We start from the raw sequence: 24,623 nt of genomic DNA on the forward strand, positions 1-24,623 counted from the left end.
ATACAGCCCAAGAATGTAACCCAGCTCTCACATGCGGCAGAGTTAATCACAAAACACTTTTGAATGCAGCGATTAGTTCAAGAGTGTTATCTGTTATCTTTTTAGTCAGATTTGTGTTGTTTGTTTTAGTCTTATTAGTCAGATTTGTGTTGTTTTTGTTTAGTTTTTCACCTTAGTAGTAATAGACAAGGCAGCATAGATTACGTTGAGCCCTGACTTGTGGCTGTACAGTATATGGACATGTACTGTATAATGTATAGATATCCTGCTGAGTTGAACACAGTGAAGTGGCAGACAGACGTTCAGTGATATGATATATTACTGGGGGCAGCTGTGTGTGTCCGGGTGATTGCCAGCGGCCACTGGCTGGCAGTAAAAATACATGTGTTGTGAGTATATGGAGGACAGGTTCACTGGGGGTCCAGCTGGTGGCCTGTTAAAATGCTATATGGTATGGACCATAGGACAGACAGTTCACTGAGGCCTTCCCACTGTGTAGGGACAGCCCTGATGAGAACAAGCTGAACACACAGCTAGAGCAGAGAACACAGGCCTGTGTGTGTGTGTGTGTGTGTGTGTGTGTGTGTGTGTGTGTGTGTGTGTGTGTGTGTGTGTAGGTGCATGCACGTGCGTGTGTGGACGTACACATGTTTATATGCTCCTGTGCATCAGAACCATAGGTTTATTCATACCCTTATGGACAGTGGGCTGGTCTTCTGAGTATTCAGAACCCTCTGACTAGACAGGCTGATTGTTTTGGGACAGAGGGTTAACTTAACTATGGGGTATTGGTGTCCAAATTCCATGTCACGCTATACCATTAGCCCAAGGAGACTGTGTTGCCTCCTATGTCATTCTGGGTCACCTATACACAGACATCCATCATTATAACTGTGTATTTGTCCCTGCCTGAGTCCGTTTGGCCCTGAGCTCCAGCCTCAACCTGACATGGAGCATGGAGCATGGGCAAGCTGGGCTGGCCTCTGGACCAGGCCTCTGGGCCATCAGACAGCCCGCTTTGTCTAGGGATCATGATCTCATAGGAAATGCACCTGCCCTCTAGGGATCATGATCTCAGGGCTTTAGGCCAGGGAAGAGGCACTGTCTAATGAAAAAAGTATGTGGGGATGGCGTTAATCATGATCATTCAAAATGGTCTTCTCTTCCAAGGGAAGTGTGCTTAAGTCAGCCTTCGTTCATTTGATGCCTATTCTTTCCCCCGTTTTTACAACTTGGTTGTAGTAGAAGTAGCTGTCGTTCAGTAGTGATAATAAGTGTATGAATAATGGTTCTAGGAGCAGATTCAGGGTACAGTTATGTTGGATCAGTGTGCATGATATGTATAATGAACTGTTCCAATGACCTCCTGAGGGAAAATACTAATAAAGGAAAAGCGGCCCTTTCCTTTACATTGGCAGCTTGTCCTACAGTACTATAATACAGTGAGGCTATGGAGGTCCACACAGTGCCAGGGACTGGATGACATTTTTACCAGACATTTTACCAGAGAAACAGGAATACTGCAACTCACGCCAACATCATAGTAACTAATCTGGAGAAATGATCATATATCCCTGTCTGTCCCCATAACAGATGTCAGGGTTATAGAAAAAGTAGCTAAAGCATACACATCCATCCTTCATGCAAGATTGAATCTTCAACGTAACTCCACATGTAGGACAGTAGCCTATTGCTATCGTGTTTCTCATATGTTGGGACAAAGCACTGCGATAATGTAAATGTTATGTGGGTCCACTGTGGATGGAGGTTACCTGTACCAGGACTGGAGACAAGAGCATCCCACTGCTGACCCCTGGAGTCAGGTGTGGGTGTAGCCTGTGCACTAATCACCAGGCGACCCACTCATGATTTCAGAGGTCACTGGGTTCATCGTCGTGGGAACCTGTTTTGACAGTGAGGGAGTCTTTCTCATTGTTCTTGGTGATGAATAGTACATACATGTCTGGAATAGGGTTACAAACTCCCATAGACACACCTTGGCTTCTCCCTACTTATATTTTGTTATACTTTCACAATCAGGATATACAGTATACTGAGGGTACAAAAACAAAACATTAAGAACAAATCAAATCAAATTGTATTTGTCACAGGTGTAGACCTTACAGTGAAATGCTTACTTACAAGTCCTTAACCAACAATGCAGTTTTAAGAAAGAATACCCTAAAAAAATAAGAAATAAAAGTAACAAATAATTAAAGAGCAGACACCTGCTCTTTCCATGACATAGACTGACCAGGTGAATCCAGGTGAAAGCTATCATCCCTTATTAAATCCTCTCCAATCAGTGTAGATGAAGGGGAGGAGACAGGTTCAATAATGATTTTTACGCCTTGAGACAATTGAGATATAGATTGTGTAGGTGTGCCATTCAGAGAGTGAATGGGTAAGACAAAATATTTAAGTGCCTTTGAACGGGGTATGGTAGTAGGTGCCAGGCGCACCGGTTTTAGTGTGTCAAGAACTGCAACACATGTTTACATTTTAGTCATTTAGCAGATGCTCTTATCCAGAGCGACTTACAGTTAGTGAGTGCATACATTTTTCATACTGGCCCCCCGTGGGGCATTTTTCATTCTGGCCCCCCATGGTTTTTTACGCTCAACAGTTTCCTGTGTATATCAAGAATGGTCCATCACCCAAAGGACATCCAGCCAACTTGACACAACTGTGGGAAGCATTGGAGTCAACATGGGCAAGCATCCCTGTGGAATGCTTTCGACACCTTGTAGAGTCCATGCCCCGACGAATTGAGGCTGTTCTGAGGGCAAAAGGGGGTGCAACTCAATATTAGGAAGGTTATTCCTAATGCTTTATACACTCAGTGTATCTCTCATTTTTGTTTTAACATACTCTAGTGAGTATCTATTCTGAACAAAAATATAAGCGCAACATGCAACAATTTAAAAGATTTTACTGAGATTCAGTAAATATAAGGTAATCAGTCAATTGAAATAAATGTGTTAGGCCCTAATCTATGGATTTCACATGACTGAGCAGGGATGCAGCCATGGGTGGGCCTTGGAGAGCATAGGCCCACCCACTTGGCACAATGCCCACCCACTGGGGAGCCAGGACCAGCCAATCAGAATTAGTTTTTCCCCACAAAAGGGATTTATTACAGACAGAAATACTCCTCAGCCTGGCTGTTTATTTCCATCCAGTACAAGTAGCATTTCCCCTCTCCATTCTGTGTTTATTGTGAGGAAAGAAAAGTCTGTGACCTTGTGGACCTTGACCCATAGTAGTTCAGCATTCCTGGTTTCCAGTGAGCAGAAATACACATGACCGTGACCCTGACCCAGCATAAACCCTGGGAGCCACACACCTGTGGCCTCAGGGGGGGAATACAGGCCCCCAGCCCCACTCTTCCTGACCCCGTACAAACTGACATGAAAACAACAAGGGCTCCCCCGGGGCCCCAGAGTCATGTCCTTGACCTGCAGGTCACTTTCTGTTCATTGCCAGCGGACAGGAATGTGTTATTCCCCACAGCTACCACTAGGATCTGCCCTGCCTGCCTTCCTGCTCAATGATGATCATGGGATCCCTCCATGGCCTGTAATCCTGTTCTGTACAGACCTGTAATTTGCTGTAGCTCAGTTGGTAGAGCATGGCATTTGCAACGCCAGGGTTGTGTGTTCAATTCCCACGGGTGGCCAGTATGAAAAAAAAAAAATGTATGCACTCACGTCTGCTAAATGACTAAAATGTAAAATGAAATAATTCCCCCAAATGTGTTGCAACTGTTTACAACACTTCCTCAGCAAAACACATCTTCAGCACCAGGGCAAGACACATGGTTTCCTAATATGTGGGTTCGATTCCCGGGGTCACCCATACGTAAAATGTATGCACGCATGACTGTAAGTTGCTTTGGATAAAAGTATCTGCTAAATGGCATATATTATTTTATTATTGAGATGAGAGAAACACCTTGGGCTGGAATTTTACCTTGAGTGACAATTGGCCTTACCTTATAGATGTGTGCTTTGTAGAACTTTTAATTAATTAATTAAACTACAGATGAGGCATTTGTTTTCATGTTTGGTGAATCGGGAAAATAAAGCCCAGTGTTTTGGTCGTTACACATTCCAGATGTTATAAACTAGGAGAGAAATACGAGGTCTGTAATTGGCTGGTTTGTGCTGGCAGTGGCTGAATGCACAAAAAATACACTGAAACAGGAGAACAACTAGCCTCCATTTCCCCTGGCAGTCCCAGGATTGCTCCTTAACTCTCCTCAGTTTATGGACGTAGAGGGAGCTGTGAAATGATTAGGAGTGCCAAACAAATACCACCCTCCTCCTCCCTTTCTCTCTCTCTCCACCAACTCATCCATTCTCTCACAGCACTGTAGCATTCCTTCACAGTTATATTATTTTACAGTTATCAAAACCCTGCTTGTACTGTATTTGAATGACCTTTGGATGTTCCCTTTTCCAACTAAAGATACATCGTGTTTCTGTCAGCACCTGATCAGGATCTGAGTCAGTGTGTGTAGACTGTGAAGTAGAGAGAGAATATGTAGTCAGTTGAATGATAGCGCTGACAGGCTGTGTATGGGATATAGATGAGAAAGAAAGATTGTGGCTTTTCAGGGCCATGATGTGATTGGCAGACTCTCTGGTTCTCTGATTTCTATTGGCTGAATTTCTGAGTTTCTCTCGTCGGACTCACACAAGACCTGTGTGTGCTGTGTTAATGTGCTGATGCAGGCGCTGGCAGGGGTTCTATTCATGGTTACCAAGATGTCTAATCTGGTGTCTTGGAAGCTTGTGGTTAAATACAAATTATGATGCATATTTGAGACTGTTAGTTGCATGAATACTCACAATAAGGTTGGTAAGTCAAAACTGCTCACATTAGGCTATGATCATAAATATTTTCCATTATAAGGTTTTAATACAAATCTGATGCCCCAAATTGGATTACATTGGAAAGTGAAGATGTTGTGAAGATGTTGTACAACACAGCTGCATCTCATGCTGTTGGACATTTGGAGAGAGAAAAGGCTTAAAGATGGAAACTGTATATTATGGTCTGAGAATTGTTGTCATGACTTTCCGTAAGCATTGAAGCAGCTCTTCCAAACCTCACAAACCAGACCTAAACTCATCCCTGGAAGACATTGGAGTTAAACTCTATCTGACGTGAAATCAAAGAGAAAGCTTTTTTCTACTTAATGTGATTTATAAGGAAGTTATTCAGCCACTGGGTCTACCTTTTATTTTTTTATTTAAAAATAATAATAAATAATTTGAGTTTATAGCACCTGGTATTTCCAGGAGGTCTTCCATCCAAATACTAACCAGGCCCAACCCTGCTTAGCTACCGAGATCAAGCGTATTTATTTTTACCCCATTTTCTCCACGAATTACGACCTTGGCTCATCGCTGCAACTTCCGAAATGGGCTCGGGAGAGGCGAAGGCCGAGTCATGCGTCCTCTGAAACATGCGTCCTCCCACCTGTCCGCTCTACTTCTTATCACCCTGCTCGCTTAACCCGGAAGTCAGCCACTCCAATGTAAAGTATGTTGCTGTGTGACTGACCTGTCTCTGTTTGTGTTCCTGTCAGATGTAAATGAGTGTGAGGAGACTAACGGCGGCTGTGAGGCTCTGTGCTGCAACACCATCGGCAGCTTCTACTGCAAGTGTCCCTCTGGTGAGCAGCTGAAGGACGACGGCAGGACGTGCCAAGGTGAGTACATTCACTACCACTACCGCCACAACCACCACCACCACCACAGGATTTTTTTTTTTGCACAGCCTAGCTTGGTGTTTTCCATCAGAGAAGTCATTAAATACATAGGAGTGATGAGTTCAATATGTAGCTATGCCCAGCCCTGAGGAGAAGCCTGTTTGAAATGTTGTGCAGTGTGAATGCTAACTGAAGGAGTCAATAAGAGTTCTGATGCAGGTTATGTTGTGGTTATTAAGACTGATAATAGGCATGCTATCACAGCTGGGTTTAATACGCACGTTGTTAGCCATTGTGGATCGTATTGTGATGGATGAAGGATGGTACAGTATATGTATATGAATAGCTATCCCCATAGGGATGGTGAGTGCATTCCAACCGTATGACTGTCTCTATAGACAGTGCTGAGCTGTCTGAGATGTGGCATGTCTACAGGCCTGTCCCAGAAGCACAGCTAATTGATTCAATCAGTGAAAGAAGAAAGTAAACAGATTTGTAAGACCACACACACATCGCTGCATTGGAAAAAAATTTTTACAATGAATTCTTCGAAGCCATTCAGCTATTCGATTTTATTGGATTTCCCCTCTGTAATGATGAATATCTTATTTAAAGTTCATTGTCTTGAAGAAAAACAAAAAGCTGAAATGAAAATAGAAATGTAGAATGCAGAGTTGTTGCCCTTTTAAAGCTCCTGATCTTATTTTTGGCCGGTGCTTTGTTTTGAATGAGCAGCGCTGATGTGAATGGTGCAGATCAGAGAGGGCTATGCCAACACTAACCAGTTACATGCTGAGCTGGGAATAGCCACGTCAACACTCTCCTAGTCATGGCCATTGCATGTCGGAGGGCAGAGGGGCACTGCAGGGTTGGGAGTATGGGGGGATTGTAAGCCCACTCTTGGCACAGGCTGGACACTGAGTGTGTATGTGTGTGTGTGTGTGCGCGCATGTGTGCGGTGAGTGCATGTGTAGACTAGAAACATTTTATAGGCAGATTGAGGCACACCTCTCTCTCCAAAACCAACACATAATAAATGTCTCATTTTAACAGCGTGTGCATGGCATTTACAGTAAAGGTCTTTTTAGGAAAACTTCTCCCTCTCGCAGGGAGTGGTGTTGATATAATGTGTTATTCAGGCAGGATTTATTACATTACGTCTTTATTTTACTGATAGGGCTCAAAGGACCTATCCTCTTTCATGCTTATCTTATTGCTGCCTGCTCCCACTCTCTACCTGGCATTGCCCACTTATGTTTGAAATCTCTGCTAGCCCTTTCCAGATATGACAATGATTTTCACACTTATGCTTATATTTGTCCGACTTCACACATGTACAAGTATGTTTTATACGCATGTGTGAATTGGAAATGGGTTTTCTTGGGGTCACGGCCAGGGTCAGCCATTATCAACGGATACAATTAGGGTTAGGTGCCTTGCTCAAGGGCACATCAACAGATTTTTCCCATTGTCGGCTTGGGGACCTTTCGGTTACTGGCCCAATGCTCCAACCGCTAGGCTACCTGCCACCCCCTGTGTGTGTGCGCTGTGCGCCTGCGTGTGGGAGATAAAGGGAGTCTGTGTGTCAGTGTGTGTTTGTGACTGTATGTGTGTGTGTTCTTCCCACTATCAGTTTCTGGTTTTCTGTCTGGGCTTGATGAGTCTCCTGAGATGCTTGTATGTAATGCGGCTACTGCAGTACAGTTAGTGTTAAAGCAGTGCATGAAATACCTCTCATATATAGTGTCAAAGCAGCTTCAGAGTTTTTCACTGTTCTTTATATAAAGACCTGTCTTGGTCCAACCTCCACTGCTTAGATGTATATGTTGGCAAGGGATAAGTCTCTGCCCTGAGCTCCTGAGTAGATGGGGTTACTGCAAGATTAATTATTCTTTCTGATGTTTGGTTTCTAAATATCAAATTGTTCCCTTGTACTTTGGCGATTATTCCTTACATACATTTCAATATCAAAAGAAAATATGAGATATTTTATGATAAATCTTCTTTTCACATTCTTTATAGTACCTGCGTGCCATGTCCTATAAATCTATCACATTCTTTCACATACTTGAGGCTTTGAAGAGGAAGGAAAAGTATCGGCAACTACTCATAAATCACTGTCATTTTTTATATTGGCTTTTTAGCACTCACAATAATGTAATTTCTGTCAAAATGCAATTACAATCTTCCAATAGTACAGTATATTAGCATGTGTGATCATGGGCCTGGGCATGTGGTCTACCTTGATTAGGGGGAGAGGAGGGGAAGAAGGAGGAGGGGGAAGAGGAGGGCCTTTAATGTGCTGGACATGGGAGACAGACATGATGGAGGAGGCAGGCAAGAAGGTATACACTAAAAAGAGAGAGGGATACAGGGGGAGGGAGGAGAAATCAAGAGAGGCAGAGAGAGCAAGAAGTTGTTCTGCCTCACACAAGATGTGACTGGAATTAAAAATCTAAACAGGGTTTTGTTATTATTTTATAAATTAATGTCTCATATTACAGTATCTCAAGCTCAGTATTTTTGTTGTAATTTTGTATATTGCATGTGGGCTTATTTTAGCATTTTGGGGGCATTAACACCTTTTTAGAATCTGAGACTAAGTATATACTAGTTCTTAGTTATGGCGTTGTCAGGATGGTTGATGCTCCTCGTGGTGTGTTTTGGGGCTCATATTGAACCAGTCTTGGGCTCCAACAATCTGTACCACCGCTATCATAGAAGGATTTGCTATATGCCTAACTGCTTCCATGGATACAATGGCTACAATGGGTACAACATGGTGTATCATATGCCAGGTGAGTGCTACAGTACATTCCACACTTATGTGGTTATGTCTATGCTTGCATGGACAATACTGCCTGTAAATGATATCTCAGTGGGTTTTTGTCATGTAGAGGTACAGGCTGTTACAATATTGTTGGCTTGGAGTCATTGTATCTGAATGAAAAAATACCTTATGATTATGAGCTGATCTGGGTAAAGCTTTCCTCTAAATAATAATTTGATGCAGATCATTAGACCTAGGCCTGAACATTACTTTCAGTCAGATGACAGGTGTATTATTGTGCATAACGTCTAATGTCAAATCTTGCACGGCAAAGCAGACAGATTCTCAGTGTTATCAGTCCACTCCTAATGTAGAGATATCAGGGCGGGTGCCCTTGTGTGAAGCCTGGCACTACCCACATGACTTCAGTAGAAGATTGGAACATGGGAGGCTTCCACTTATCAGTGGAGAGATTACCAATGTTTAGTAATAATTACACAAATGTGACAGATCTTGTCAGTAAAAGTAATGACTGCAGCTCTGGAAGATGGACAGACATATCCAGGTTTAGGTGGCTAGGTCCAATGATCTACATGTACATGCACACAATATCTGGCTGCATAAATTAGATGCAGCATACCTCTATTTAGGTGGGACTTGCGAAGCAAAAGTCCAGACTTTAAATCCTTGTCATAGTTCTTATTATTCTTCTGCATGCTACTCCTCTTACACCGTTTAAATTAGAAACGCCATTAAAACTTTAAAATGTGCAGACTGATCTGGAATAGTGCTTGCATGCAACCTTTTGATATTATTTATACTTTTTAAACTATAAATGTTTTTGTCTTTCTTTTCACTTTAATGTGACTTTTTTCAACATCCTAAAGCTCCCCATTGTGACATCATCACTGCCAACTTCCATTCACTGTAAATGCAACAATGCAACTTTTGACACAAATCAGCTACTTACACAAAACACTTACACAAAAAGTTAGAGAGTATGACATCTTCCTCTACTTCTCTGCTATTCAAATCTGAAATAATAACAATATTATCTGGTACCAATCAAACGTTACAGCTGTTTAAGTGACCGCATCAATGTCACAAGTGTAGAGAGGAGTAGGCAGGAGGCAGTCGCAGGTTTAGAACTACTGAATTTATCAACGCACCATAGCTTAAAGCGGGATGATACCCACAGTGCAAAATATAAAGTACTCAGGAAATAGTAGGAGAGATTCCGCTCAGGAAAACAAGCAACATATACAATGACCGACAAAGACAAATGACAGAGGGAGTATATATACAGTGATAGAGTGGGGATTGGAACCAGGTGTGTGTATTGATGACGAGACAAGTCCGGGGTTGATGAGTGAAGGGTGTTTGCCAGCAGCCAAAGCGAAGGCTGGTGTGACAATCAACAACAATTTCTGTAACTTTTTATAAACAACTGACATTTTCACCACTTTCCCAACAAGTTAGACAAAAACTTAGAGTGTATGACATATTGGTCTACTTCTCTGCTATTCCTGTACATATCTAATGATACAGCTCTTTAAGTAACCACATCAACAACTTTTCGTCTTAATTTTTTCAAACAACTGCCGTTTTGGCCACTTTCCCAGCACTTTAGACAAAAACTTATAGGGTATGACATCTTGGTCAAATCTGGAAATAAGAACAGAATATCTACTACCAATCAAGTGGTACAGCTGTTTTAGTAACCACATCAACTAATTGTGACTCACCACTTGGATTTGGTCTTATGTGGGGCGGCAGGTAGCTTAGTGGTTAAGAGCGTTGTGCCAGTAACCGAAATTAGAACCGCTGGTTCTAATCCCCGAGCCGACTAGGTGAAAAATCTGTCGATGTGCCCTTGAGCAAGGCACTTAATCCTAATTGCTCCTGTAAGTCGCTCTGGACAACGTAATCAACGTGTAAGATCACACACATAATGTTATCTAACGAGCCAGCCAGCTAACGTTAGCTAGTTAAACAACAATGAACATAGTGCCAAATCATGTTGTTACTACCCTGCATGAATCTGCTGGGAGCTAATCAACCAGGTTCAATGTTAGCTAGCTAACATTAGGCTCTAACTAGCAATGCAAGCGGTTCTGGGATACGAATAATAATGTAATACACGTAACATTAGCTAGGGAGCCAGCTAGCTAACAGTACACTTTAGCTTAAGACATGTAGCTAGCTAGCTAGTAAACAATTAACCTAGCTAGGTAAACAATTAACCTAGCTAGGTAAACAACGTGTAAAATCACACACATCGCGTAACGTTAGCTAACGAGCCAGCCAGCTAAACAACAATGAATAATAATGTCATACACGTAACGTTAGCTAGGGAGCCAGTCAGCTAACGTTAGCTAGCTAGCTAACAGTACACTTTAGCTTGAAATGAAACCACTTCCTGTCAAATGTTGAAATGTGTAATATCTGAAAATGTAGCTAGCTAGACTATCTTACCCTTATACATCATCATCCATGATGGATGCGTCTCCCTCTCACGGATGCCATGCCATGGCTGAAGATGTAATCCGGAGACCGGTATTTTCGCCATCTCTTTAGCTATCATACTCTAATTTCACTGATTTCAAAACTCGATCCTCCAGAAAGTGGAGAGCAACACTTATGCAGCTCCACTACATGATACATTTAAAAAAAAGCCGCGTTCGACAAGATTACCAACACAGACTGACCGGCTCAAATAGACAGAAGGCTTCTCTCGGCATGTCCAGCCCACTCATTATCTCAGCCAATCATGGCTAGTGGGAAGGTTGCTGTCTTTTTCTGTGGCTTAACCAACAAGGCTCGTAATTTAACAATTGTATTCGTATTTACAGATGGCATACAAGTTTGTTATTAAGGCACATGAAAGTTCACATGTTCCAGAAGGCATTTCTGCCAAAAAATGCATTTTGATAAAAAATCAAATGAATGTTCAAATGGCTCTCCTGTGAAGTCGTGACTTGCGACATTCGCCTAGTTTCCTGAAACGGGTCACAATTTAGCTAACTTCCCACTGTTGAATTAACTGCCATGGAATTTATTAGAACTTTCAAATTATAATAATGGGGGAGCACATTCGAAGCATGAGACAAAGAGTAAACATTGTGACTTGACACTAATCAGCTACTTTGATCACTTTTCTCAACAACACGTCGTAGACAAAAACGTAAAGGGTATGGCACCTTGGTCTACACTGATAACTACTAACAATCACCCCCCCTCCCCCCCACCCCCTCAATGCCTCTGTGTCTTCTGTACTCTTTTATTACAGTTGTCATATACTGTGGTATTGTCACGATCGTCGAACACAGAGGACCAAGGCGCAGCGTGGGATGCGAACATACTTTTATTTTTAATGATCACACGAACAAAACAACAAAACGATACGTGACGTCCTTGGCAATAGACACTAACCAAACACGGAACAATATCCCACAAACACTGTGGCAAAACAGGCTACCTAAGTATGGTTCCCAATCAAAGACAACAAGCAACAGCTGATTCACGTTGCCTCTGATTGAGAACCACACCGGCCAACATAGAAACAAATGAACTAGATAAACAACCTAGCACACAAAACACATAGAAACAACCCACCCTGGCTCAACATAACAGAGTCCCAGAGCCAGGGCGTGACAGTACCCCCCCCCCCAAAGGCGCGGACTGCGACCGCGCCAAACATAAACCGAACAGGGGAGGGCATTCCTCCTCGGAGGCGGTTCCGGCTCCGGGCTTGACCCCCACCCTCCAACAAACCCCCCATAGCGCCCCTGGTCCGGTCTGGCCCTGCTGGCTGGATCTGGACTGGACATCGGTGGAGCGGATCGCTCAGGCTCCGATGTGGAGCAGCTAACCGGTACCTGACCAGGCACCAGTGACCCAGGCACGGGCTGTGCCGGACTGACGACGTGCACCACAGGCTTGGTGCGGGGAGCAGGAACAGGCCGGACCGGGCTGACGACGCGCACCATTGGCTTGGTGCGGGGAGCAGGGACGGGCCGAACCGGGCTGACGAAGCGCACCACTGGCTTGGTGCGGGAAGCAGGAACGGGCCGGACCGGGCTGGCGACGCGCACCACAGGCTTGGTGCGAGGGGCAGGAACATGCCGGACCGGGCTGGCGACGCGCACCACAGGCTCGGTGCGAGGGACAGGAACAAGCCGGACCGTACTGGGGACACACACTACTGGCCCTACGCGGGGATCAGGAACGGGCCGGACCGGACTGGCAACACACCACAGTACCTCTCGCCGTGCCTCTACATTCTCCTTCCCCCTGGTGACCAGTGACTCCCGTAACCTGGCGGCCTCCTTTGCCAACCCGCTGAACCACTCTATCCCGGCCTCCTGCTGCCCCGTCGTCCACGGCGTGAGCCCCCCCCCAAACATTTTCTGGGCGTCTCTCCTCCCCGTGGGCCAGGCCTCCATGGCTCTCGCCAGACTCTCGCTCCTCTGCTCCCAAGTCCAACCTCTCTCCTCCTCCCGCGGCTTAACCCAGTCGAGGTTGATATCCTTTAGAGCCCTCTCTGGCGTTGGCTCCTGGACACGCTGCTTGGTCCAGCTATGGTGGGATCTTCTGTCACGATCGTCGAACACAGAGGACCAAGGCGCAGCGTGGAATGCGAACATACTTTTATTTTTAATGATCACACGAACAAAACAACAAAACGATACGTGACGTCCTTGGCAATAGACACTAACCAAACACGGAACAATATCCCACAAACACTGTGGCAAAACAGGCTACCTAAGTATGGTCCCAATCAGAGACAACAAGCAACAGCTGATTCACGTTGCCTCTGATTGAGAACCACACCGGCCAACATAGAAACAAATGAACTAGATAAACAACCTAGCACACAAAACACATAGAAACAACCCACCCTGGCTCAACATAACAGAGTCCCAGAGCCAGGGCGTGACAGGTATTCTAGTAGGAGAGTGTATAAAAGTGTAGTAGGCTAGTCTGAGTGGAGTTATTTGTGATTAAATATGTGATCTATCTGCCCCACAATCCAAAGTAATAAGGTTGAAAGTGTAGTCTATCAAAGTAATCAGACCAATTTAACTTTGGCTATATTTAACTTCTTGGCTTAAGTAGTAATACATTTAAAACGTATTCCATCTACCACGAAAATACTTGTAAAGAGTTAAAGCAAGTCCCACAAATTTGTATTCATGGGAAATTACCATCTAGTTTATTGCTTTTGATTAATATCACAAAACTGAGAATCAGCTAGAAATCCATGTAGATTTAATGCTTGATTGCAGAAATGATGGAGAAATCCCAAAGCCAAACGTTTTTTCCATGAAGAGGAACCGTGTGATCAAGGCTGTGGTGGGTACTGGCCTAATGGCTGCTTTAAGCCAGTGGCTGCTGAGGCTTTGGCTCCATTTTCTGTGGTGTCATGTTCTAGACATGGAAACCAGCCTGGAGGGCTTTTATAGTATGCTATAGTCCACCGGGAAAGAGCTCCACATCTTTGGAGTGATTTCATTAGAAACCAAAACCAAACAAAAGCATGCTGCTTGGACAGAAAAGAGAGCACTCCTATGCCTGCCTGCTTTCCTGGATGGAACGGAGCTGAAGTTTGGCAGCAGTTTGGAGCTGAATTGGTCTAATGTGTAGAGCATGTACTCTGTCCCAAAACACCATCGTAAAATATGTGGGATTTCCATGTCCTGAAGTGCCTCCAATGGGATTGGATGGGTTAATCTATAGACAGAGCTAGAGATGAGGAATACTGGTAGTGTAGGATGTACAGTACAGTAAGGACTGATCTAGTTGCATGCTTCTCTAACCCACTGCACAGTGCACACTATGGCTTGGCTAAGATGTGGTTCTGATTATACAGTATTTACATCTGTTCTGTTATAAGCAGCCAGGCCAAGAAGAAATATACATAATATCTCCCCCTCCATTGTGTGGGTACTGTATCCCCCAGGGGAGGGCTGCTGTTCCTTCCCGGAATCCCAGGCCCACTGTGATCAATACTGTTCTGGAGGTGGTCACAGGTTGTTTGTGTGTCCTTCTGGCTGCTTTCATGTAAGACAGACATACAGCTCTGGGGTAGCGTGTAATGATGGCGATGGAGCTCAGCTGTACCAGTCCAGATCCCTCATAGCGTGCCACCAGTCAGGGCTCTGGAAGGGAAGGGGGTTCTCTGGGCTCTCTCCTTCTGGGACTGTCTCTCTTGATCTCATCTCTTCCTCCATGGCTCCAAGTGCATGAAAAGAGAACGCTTGATCATGTTAGGCACAGTTAAGTCACCATTGTAAAAGAGGATGTGCAAGCATGACAGCGTAATGACATTAGCCACAATAGGTACATTATTGTTCCTATTGAGGAGTGTTATTGTGATGGGGGATTTTATGTGTGATGAATGTTCATTATTGCTGAATATTACAAAGAATAAATAGATAATTAAGAATTAGGGATTTGCCTTCAGTAGCTTGAGTTGTACATAACACATGATTTCACAATTGCATATTGTTCATAATGCAAAGCACAACACAATGACATGATAAGAACCAAACAATGGGGAGGGGATACAATTACAGAAACTGTCCACTAAGTCCTCCCTTTCTTTCCTCTTGTTTTTTCACAGAGGTACAGCTGAATTCTTGAAATAGTTTAAATGCTTTGTGAGTGGACTTACTGAACTTATCTGAGCAGCACGTAACTCACTCTGCCTCAGTTATTTAAGCTGGCACCAACCATCAGTCATTTTATGGTGTATTTATTTTACAGACAGTCAGTGTGGCCAAAAACTGTTCACACTCACCTTTTAATGTTTCAATATGCTGACAACCCAAAATACATCATAATGATTCACCGGCTTAATATAATGACTGTATTAAACTTGAACACTGCAGATATTATGTGTGTGTATGCGCATGTGTGCGTGTTTGAGAGAGAGAGAGAGAGAGAGAGAGAGAGAGAGAGAGAGAGAGAGATTACCGTACGACAGACCATGTATTCACCCTGCACACCCTAATTGACAAACAAACCAAAACAAAGGCAAAGTCTTCTCATGCTTTGTTGATTTCAAAAAAGCTTTTGACTCAATTTGGCATGAGGGTCTGCTATACAAATTGATGGAAAGTGGGGTTCGGGGAAAAACATACGACATTATAAAATCCATGTACACAAACAACAAGTGTGTGGTTAAAATTGGCAAAAAACACACACATTTCTTTCCACAGGGCCGTGGGGTGAGACAGGGATAAAGTTTAAGCCCCACCCTCTTCAACATATATATCAACGAATTGGCGTGGGCACTAGAACAGTCTGCAGCACCCAGCCTCACCTCAAAATCCAGAAAAGAGCCGTTACATTCTATAACCACTTAAAAGGAAACGATTCCCAAACCTTCCATAACAAAGCCATCACCTACAAAGAGATGAACTTGTAGAAGAGTCCCCTAAGTAAGCTGGTCCTGGGGCTCTGTTCACAAACACAAACAGAACCCACAGAGCCCCAGGACAACAACAACAACACAATTAGACCCAACCAAATCATGAGAAAACAAAAAGAGAATTACTTGACACATTGGAAAGAATTAACAAAAAAACAGTGCAAACTAGAATGCTATTTGGCTCTAAACAGAGAGTACACAGTGGCAGAACACCTGACCACTGTGACTGACCCAAATTTAAGGAAAGCTTTGACTATGTACAGACTCCGTGAGCATAGCCTTGCTATGAATATATCCAAAATGGCATAGCAGTGCGGTCGTGTTTTCTGTAGTGTCCTCATGTAAATAGCCTTTTTTTGTTGTTTGTTTTTTTGTCTTTTTCGTATATATTTCTCAATCTCACTTTCCATCCTTTAACTAAATATACTTTCCTGCTACCCGCCTCACCCAATGTGGAACGGATTCTATTATTTCTTCATACATTTTTATCCAGAACCTCTGGCTGAAACTAGCCAGCTAGCCAGCTAACTAGCTACTTGCTATTAGCCACCATTAGCGGTTTTTACCATTGTCCGTGGCCGTGGCCTGCACTACCTACCAGCCAGCTCTAGCCTGGACAATTATCGGCCAGTCTGCACATCGCAATATCGAGCCAGAGCATATCGGATTTTCTGCCGGAATCACTGAATCACTGGACCTTAACACCGGATCATCGCAACTAGCTAGCTGCAACCGAATGGCTGTTGTCGTTGTTGGCTAATCACCACTAATCACCACTGTCCTGAAGCTAACCCCAGTTAGCCCTGAGCTAGCCTCGAGCCAGGCTCATCTCCCGGCTATCTACCTCTCTGTCAACCGGATGGGACCTCCTAGTGTTGACACGGAGCCCCGCCGATCCATCACGACTGGTCTGCCGACGTAATCTTCCTGTTGCAATGACCACGAAGATTAATCTGCTAGCCCTGGCCCGCTAGCACACGCAATCAACAGCCGTGCCTGTAGCGTAGCAGCCACTGAACTGCTCCCGGACTTACTTATTGCTGTTCAGTGGACCTTATGATCACTCAGCTACACAGCTGATTCCTGCTGGACTGTTCCTTTATACGGTACCCATCCTGTTGATCTGTTTAGCCTCAGCTCAAACTTTCGTCGCCATTACTAGCTGTTGTCTTAGCTCTCTCGAATAACACCTGTGACTGCTTTATGCCTATCTCCCATGTCAATATGCCTTGCCTATTGCTGTTTCAGTTAGTTCTAACTGTACTTTTTCAATGTAGAGCCCCCAGTCCTGCTCAACCTGTCTCAGATAGATCCTTTGTCCTACCCCCCACACACGCTGAGACCGGCTCAATCGGTGCCTCCAGTGATGCTATCTCTTTCATCTTTACCCAATGCTTAGGTTTACCTCCACTGTACTCATATCCTTCCATATCCTTGTCTGTACATAATGCCCTGAATCTATTCTACAAGGCCCGGAAATCGGCCCCTTTTTTTCTCTGTACCCAACGCACTAGAAGACCAGTTCTTAAAGCCTTTAGCCGTATCCTTATTCTACTCCTCCTCTGTTCCTCTGGTGATGTAGAGGTTAACCCAGGCCCTTTTTTTATATATATATATATATTTTTTAATTTTTTTTTAAATTTAATTTAATTTTTTGGGGGGGATACTGTAGCCCCCAGTATCACTCCTGCTCCCCAGGCGCTATCATTTGTTGACTTCTGTAATCGCAAAAGCCTTGGTTTCTTGCATGTTAACATCAGAAACCTCCTCCCTAAGTTTGAGTTATTCACTGCGTTAGCACACTCCGCCAACCCTGATGTTCTAGCGGTGTCTGAATCCTGGCTTAGGAAGGCCACCAAAGATTCTGGAATGTCCATTCCCAACTACAACATTTTCCGTCTAGATAGAACTGCCAAAGGGGGCGGAGTTGCAATCTACTGTAGAGATAGCCTGCAGAGCTCTATCATACTATCCAGGTCTGTGCCCAAACAGTTTGAGCTTCTACTTCTAAAAATCCACCTTTCCAGAAATAAGTATCTCATTGTTGCCGCTTGCTACAGACCCCCCTCAGCCCCCAGCTGTGCCCTGAACACCATATGTGAATTGATTGCCCCCCATCTATTCTCAGAGTTTGTGTTGCTTGGTGACCTAAACTGGGATATGCTTAACACTCCGTCCTATAATCTAAACTAGATGCCCTCAATCTCACAGAAATGATCAAGGAACCTACCAGGTACAACCTTAAATCCGTTAACATGGGCACCCTCATAGATATCATCCTGACTAATATACCCTCTAAATACACCTCCGCTGTCTTCAGCCAGGATCTCAGCGATCACTGCCTCATTGCCTGCGTCCGTAATGGGTCCGCGGTCAAACGACCACCCCTCATCACTGTCAAACGTTCCCTAAAACACTTCAGCAAGCAGGCCTTTCTAATTGACCTGGCCCGGGTATCCTGGATGGATATTGACCTCATTCCATCAGTAGGGGATGCCTGGTTGTTCTTTAAAAGTGTTTTCCTCTCCATCTTAAATAATCATGCTCATTCAAAAAATGCAGAACTAAGAACAGATATAGCCCCTGGTTCACCCCAGACTTGACTGCCCTTGACCAGCACAAAAAATCCTGTGGCGTACGGCATTAGCATCGAACAGCCCCCGCGATATCCAACTTTTCAGGGAAGTCAGGAACCAATATACATAATCAGTTAGGAAAGCAAAGGATAACTTTTTCAAACAGAAATGTGCATCCTGTAGCACTAACTCCAAAAGGTTTTGGGACACTGTAAAGTCCATGGAGAATAAGAGCACCTCCTCCCAGCTGCCCACTGCACTGAGGCTAGAAACATTGTCACTACCGATAAATCTACGATAATCGAACATTTCAACAAGCATTTTGCCACGGCTGGCCATGCTTTCCACCTGGCTACCCCTACCCCGGCCACCAGCTCTGCACCCTCCACTGCAACTTGCCCATGCCCCCCACCCCGCTTCTCCTTCACCCAAATTCAGATAGCTGATGTTCTGAAAGAGCTGCAAAATCTGGACCCCTACAAATCAGCTGGGCTAGACAATCTGGACCCTTTCTTTCTAAAATTAGCCGCCGAAATTGTCGCAACCCCTATCACCAGCCTGTTTAACCTCTCTTTCGTATCGTCTGAGATCCCCAGAGATTGGAAAGCTGCCACGGTCATCCCCCTCTTCAAAGGGGCTGACACTCTAGATCCAAACTGTTACAGACCTATATCCATCCTGCCCTGCCTTTCGAAAGTATTTGAAAGCCAAGTTAACAAACAGATCACCGACCATTTAGAATACCACCGTACCTTCTCCGCTATGCAATCTGGTTTCCGAGCTGGTCATGGGTGTACCTCAGCCACGCTCAAGGTCCTAAACGATATAATAACCGCAATCAATAAAAGACAGTACTGTGCAGCCGTCTTCATTGACCTGGCCAAGGCTTTTGACTCTGTCAATCACCGCATTCTTATTGGCAGACTAAATAGCCTTGGTTTCTCAAATGACAGCCTCGGCTGGTTCACCAAGTACTTCTCAGATAGAGTTCAATGTGTCAAATTGGAGGGCCTGTTGTCTGGACCTCTGGCAGTCTCTATGGGGGTGCCACAGGGTTCAATTCTCTGGCCGACTCTATTCTCTGTGTATATCAATGATTTCGCTCTTGCTGCTGGTGACTCTCAGATCCACCTCTACGCAGACAACACCATTTTGTATACATCTGGCCCTTCATTGGACACTGTGTTAACAAACCTCCAAACGAGCTTCAATGCCATACAACACTCCTTCAGTAGCCTCCAACTGCTCTTAAACACTAGTCAAACTAAATGCATGCTCTTCAATCGAACGCTGCTGGCACCCGCCCACCCGACTAGAATCACCACTCTCGACGGGTCTGACCTAGAGTATGTGGACAACTACAAATACCTAGGTGTCTGGTTAGACTGTAAACTCTTCTTCCAGACATTAAGAAACTCCAATCCAAAGTTAAATCTAGAATCGGCTTCCTATTTCGCAACAAAGCCTCCTTCACTCATGCTGCCAAACATACCCTCGTAAAACTGACTATCCTACCGATCCTTGACTTCGGCGATGTCATTTACAAAATAGCCTCCAACACTCTACTCAGCAAATTGGATGTAGTCTATCACAGTGCCATCCGTTTTGTCTCCAAAGCCCCATACACTACCCACCACTGTGACCTGTACGCTCTTGTTGGCTGGTCCTCACTACATGTTCGTCGTCAAACCCACTGGCTCCAGGCCATCTATAAATCACTGCTAGGCAAATCCCCGCCTTATCTTAGCTCATTGGTCACCATAGCAGCACCCACTCGTAGTCTGCGCTCCAGCAGGTATATCTCACTGGTCATTCCCAAAGCCAACACCTCCTTTGGCCGCCATTCCTTCCAGTTCTCTGCTGCCAATGACTGGAACGAATTGCAAAAATCTCTGAAGCTGGAGACTCTTATCTCCCTCACTAACTTTAAGCATCAGTTGTCAGAGCACCTTACCGATCACTGCACCTGTACACAGCCCATCTGAAATTAGCCCACCCAACTACCTCATCCCTATATTGTTATCTATTTTGCTCTTTTGCACCCCAGTATCTCAATTTGCACATAATCTCTTGCACATCTAGCATTCCAGTGTTAATACTAATTGTAATTATTTTGCACTATAGCCTATTTATTGCCTTACCTCCATAACTTGCTACATTTGCACACACTGTATATATATTTTCTGTTGTATTTTTTGACTTTATGTTTTTTTACCCCATATGTAACTCTGTGTTGTTGTTTTTATCGCACGGCTTTGCTTTATCTTGGCCAGGTCGCAGTTGTAAATGAGAACATGTTCTCAACTGGCTTACCTGGTTAAATAAAGGTGAAAAAAATAAATAATTGGATGTTGTCTATCACAGTGCCATCCGTTTTGTCACCAAAGCCCAATATACTACCCACCATTGTGACCTGTATGCTCTCGTTGGCTGGCCCTCACTACATATTCGTCGGCAAACCCACTGGCTCTAGGTCATCTATAAATCCCTTCTAGGTAAATCCCCGCCTTATCTTAGCTCATTGGTCACCATAGCAACACCCACCCGTAGTATGCGTTCCAGCAGGTATATCTCACTGGTCATCCCCAAAGCCAACACCTCCTTTGGTCGCCATTCCTTCCAGTTCTCTGCTGCAAATGACTGGAACGAACTGCAAAAATCTCTGAAGCTGGAGACACTTATCTCCCTCACTATCTTTAAGCATCAGTTGTCAGAGCAGCTTACCGATCACTGCAACTGTACACAGCCCATCTGTAATTAGCCCACCCAACTACCTCAACCAGTGAAGAACAAACACCATTGTAAATACAACCCATATTTATGTTTATTTATTTTCCCATTTGTACTTTACTATTTGCACATTGTTACAACACTGTATACAGTGAGGGAAAAAAGTATTTGATCCCCTGCTGATTTTCTACGTTTGCCCACTGACAAAGACATGATCAGTCTATAATTTTAATGGTAGGTTTATTTGAACAGTGAGAGACAGAATAACAACAAAAAAATCCAGAAAAACGCATGTCAAAAATGTTATAAATTGATTTGCATTTTAATTAGGGAAAAAAGTATTTGACCCCTCTGCAAAACATGACTTAGTACTTGGTGGCAAAACCCTTGTTGGCAATCACAGAGGTCAGACGTTTCTTGTAGTTGGCCACCAGGTTTGCACACATCTCAGGAGGGATTTTGTCCCACTCTTCTTTGCAGATCTTCTCCAAGTCATTAAGGTTTCGAGGCTGACGTTTGGCAACTCGAATCTTCAGCTCCCTCCACAGATTTTGTATGGGATTAAGGTCTGGAGACTGGCTAGGCCACTCCAGGACCTTAATGTGCTTCTTCTTGAGCCACTCCTTTGTTGCCTTGGCCGTGTGTTTTGGGTCATTGTCATGCTGGAATACCCATCCATGACCCATTTTCAATGCCCTGGCTAAGGGAAGGAGGTTCTCACCCAAGATTTGACAGTACATGGCCCCGTTGATGCGGTGAAGTTGTCCTGTCCCCTTAGCAGAAAAACACCCCCAAAGCATAATGTTTCCACCTCCATGTTTGACGGTGGGGATGGTATTCTTGGGGTCATAGGCAGCATTCCTCCTCCTCCAAACACGGCGAGTTGAGTTGATGCCAAAGAGCTCGATTTTGGTCTCATCTGACCACAACACTTTCACCCAGTTCTCCTCTGAATCATTCAGATGTTCATTGGCAAACTTCAGACAGGCCTGTATATATGCTTTCTTGAGCAGGGGGACCTTGCGGGCGCTGCAGGATTTCAGTCCTTCACAGCGTAGTGTTACCAATTGTTTTCTTGGTGAAAATGGTTCCAGCTGCCTTGAGATCATTGACAACATCCTCCCGTGTAGTTCTGGGCTGATTCCTCACCGTTCTCATGATCATTGCAACTCCATGAGGTGAGATCTTGCATGGAGCCACAGGCCGAGGGAGATTGACAGGTCTTTTGTGTTTCTTCCTTTTGCGAATAATCACACCAACTGTTGTCACCTTCTCACCAAGCTGCTTGGCGATGGTCTTGTAGCCCATTCCAGCCTTGTGTAGGTCTACAATCTTGTCCCTAACATCCTTGGAGAGCTCTTTGGTCTTGGCCATGGTGGAGAGTTTGGATTCTGATTGATTGATTGCTTCTGTGGACAAGTGTATTTTATACAGGTAACAAACTGAGATTAGGAGCACTCCCTTTAAGAGTGTGCTCCTAATCTCAGCTCGTTACCTGTATAAAAGACAGCTGGGTCCAGAAATCTTTTTGATTGAGAGGGGGTCAAATACTTATTTCCCTCATTAAAATGCAAATCAATTTATAACATTTTTGACATGCGTTTTTTCTGGATTTTTTTGTTGTTATTCTGTCTCTCACTGTTCAAATAAACCTACCATTAAAATTATAGACTGATCATTTCTTTCTCAGTGGGCAAACGTACAAAATCAGCAGGGGATCAAATACTTTTTTCCCTCACTGTATATATATACATAATATGACATTTAGAATGTCTTTATTCTTTTGGAACTTCTGAGTGTTTGTTTACTGTTAATATTTATTGTTTATTTCACTTTTGTTTACTATCTACTTCACTTGCTTTGGCAATGTTAACATACGTTTCCCATGCCAATAAAGCCCTTAAATTGAATTGAATTGAAATTGAGAGAGAGAGAGAGAGAGAGAGAAATAAGTAACGTGTGAACTGTGAATGTTTTCAACAGTTTGATGTACTGTATTTTTTTTTTTTTGTCAAGTGTCTCATTGGGGTTAATATCTTAATTGTCATGTTGGTGACAGACAGAATGTTACCAGTCAAAGCAGAACGGGTCACCTCTGATCTCACTGTGGGTCTGGCCTACAATTGTCTTAGAGGAGCATATCTTTCTCCTAAAGCTGTGTTTAAATTCCAGTTTCAGAGCATGGAAGCTTTCTGGAGTTTACTCTCCAGGAATACTTTGCTGATAATGAGACAACATTTAGGACAATTGCTCTAATTTCCCTTCCTCTGTGTGCGTGTGTTTGTGCGTGCGTGTGTGGTCATGCACTGCAGATATTGATGAGTGCCAAGTCCACAACGGGGGCTGCCAGCACAGTTGCGTGAACTCCAGGGGCTCCTATCACTGTGAATGCAACCCAGGCTCTCGACTCCATGTGGATGGACGCACCTGCATTGGTGAGTAACAATAGCAACCAGTGGCCCATGAACCTGATAACCCTATGTTATACAACATCATCATGATATACAAACCACAAACATATTGTGTCATTCTAGTCTGTGGAAGCTTTTGGAAAACCCAGGGTCTAGGTATGGGTAAGTATAGTCCTCAGGAACTACAGTATAGAAAGGTCTCAATTCAGTTGAAAAGATAATCTTTCTCAATCTCAACTCGCACAGCAAAGGAATGTATAGAGAGCGTCTTCTCTGACATTTAGAATGGAAATGTAAGCTGCTTTTCTTGGCTTCAAGACAATGTATATGATATGAGTGTAGGAATGAGAGAGAATAGAGAGGAGGACCCTAGTGTCACTGCCTGTTGTGTGATGGCTGTGGTGTGGTGATAATGACTGATTGCACTAATAATCACAGTGCATAAGTGGACTGTCTCAGGGGTGATGCGTGTCTGTGAGGCTGCATATCTTTCTCTTGACGGCGTCTGGGAACTATGCTGTACCACTGGGAGGGAGGAGGGGAGGGAGGGAGGGAGGGAGGGAGGGAGGGAGGGAGGGAGGGAGGGAGGGAGGGAGGGAGGGAGAGAGGGAGAGAGAGAGAGAGAGAGAGAGAGAGAGAGAGAGAGAGAGAGAGAGAGAGAGAGAGAGAGAGAGAGAGAGAGAGAGAGAGAGAGAGAGAGAGAGAGAGAGAGAGAGAGAGAGAGAGAGAGAGAGAGAGAGAGAGAGAGAGAGAGAGAGAGAGAGAGAGAGAGAGAGAGAGAGAGAGAGAGAGAGAGAGAGAGAGAGAGAGAGAGAGAGAGAGGATGCATACCATTAGCCACAGAGGCAGGAGAGGAAAGGAACACCAGATGTCTTCCGATATCATTTCAACATATCAGTCATTTTTTCATATCCAGCATATGGTTTAGCTGGAGAGGTCAGTCTTATCAAGCAGAGCATGTGGATGCATAATGTGTCCAGTC

The 24,623-nt window shown here is 44.2% G+C and overlaps 1 protein-coding gene across 1 annotated transcript in view; it reads left to right on the top strand.

The window, feature by feature from the left end:
• The window catches only part of LOC311133549 (uncharacterized protein), a gene marked incomplete at both ends in the record, with an annotated part of 102,514 nt that overhangs the window by 59,168 nt on the left and 18,723 nt on the right, over nucleotides 1–24,623 (top strand). Inside the window, 2 exons of the mRNA XM_084167055.1 lie at nucleotides 5,597–5,719; nucleotides 23,543–23,665. Of these exons, the coding sequence (XP_084023181.1) occupies nucleotides 5,597–5,719; nucleotides 23,543–23,665 (246 nt within the window). The remainder of the gene's footprint in view (nucleotides 1–5,596; nucleotides 5,720–23,542; nucleotides 23,666–24,623) is intronic.

This window comes from Coregonus lavaretus, assembly GCF_964263955.1.
Source record: "Coregonus lavaretus genome assembly, chromosome: 8".
Lineage (NCBI taxonomy): Eukaryota > Metazoa > Chordata > Actinopteri > Salmoniformes > Salmonidae > Coregonus > Coregonus lavaretus.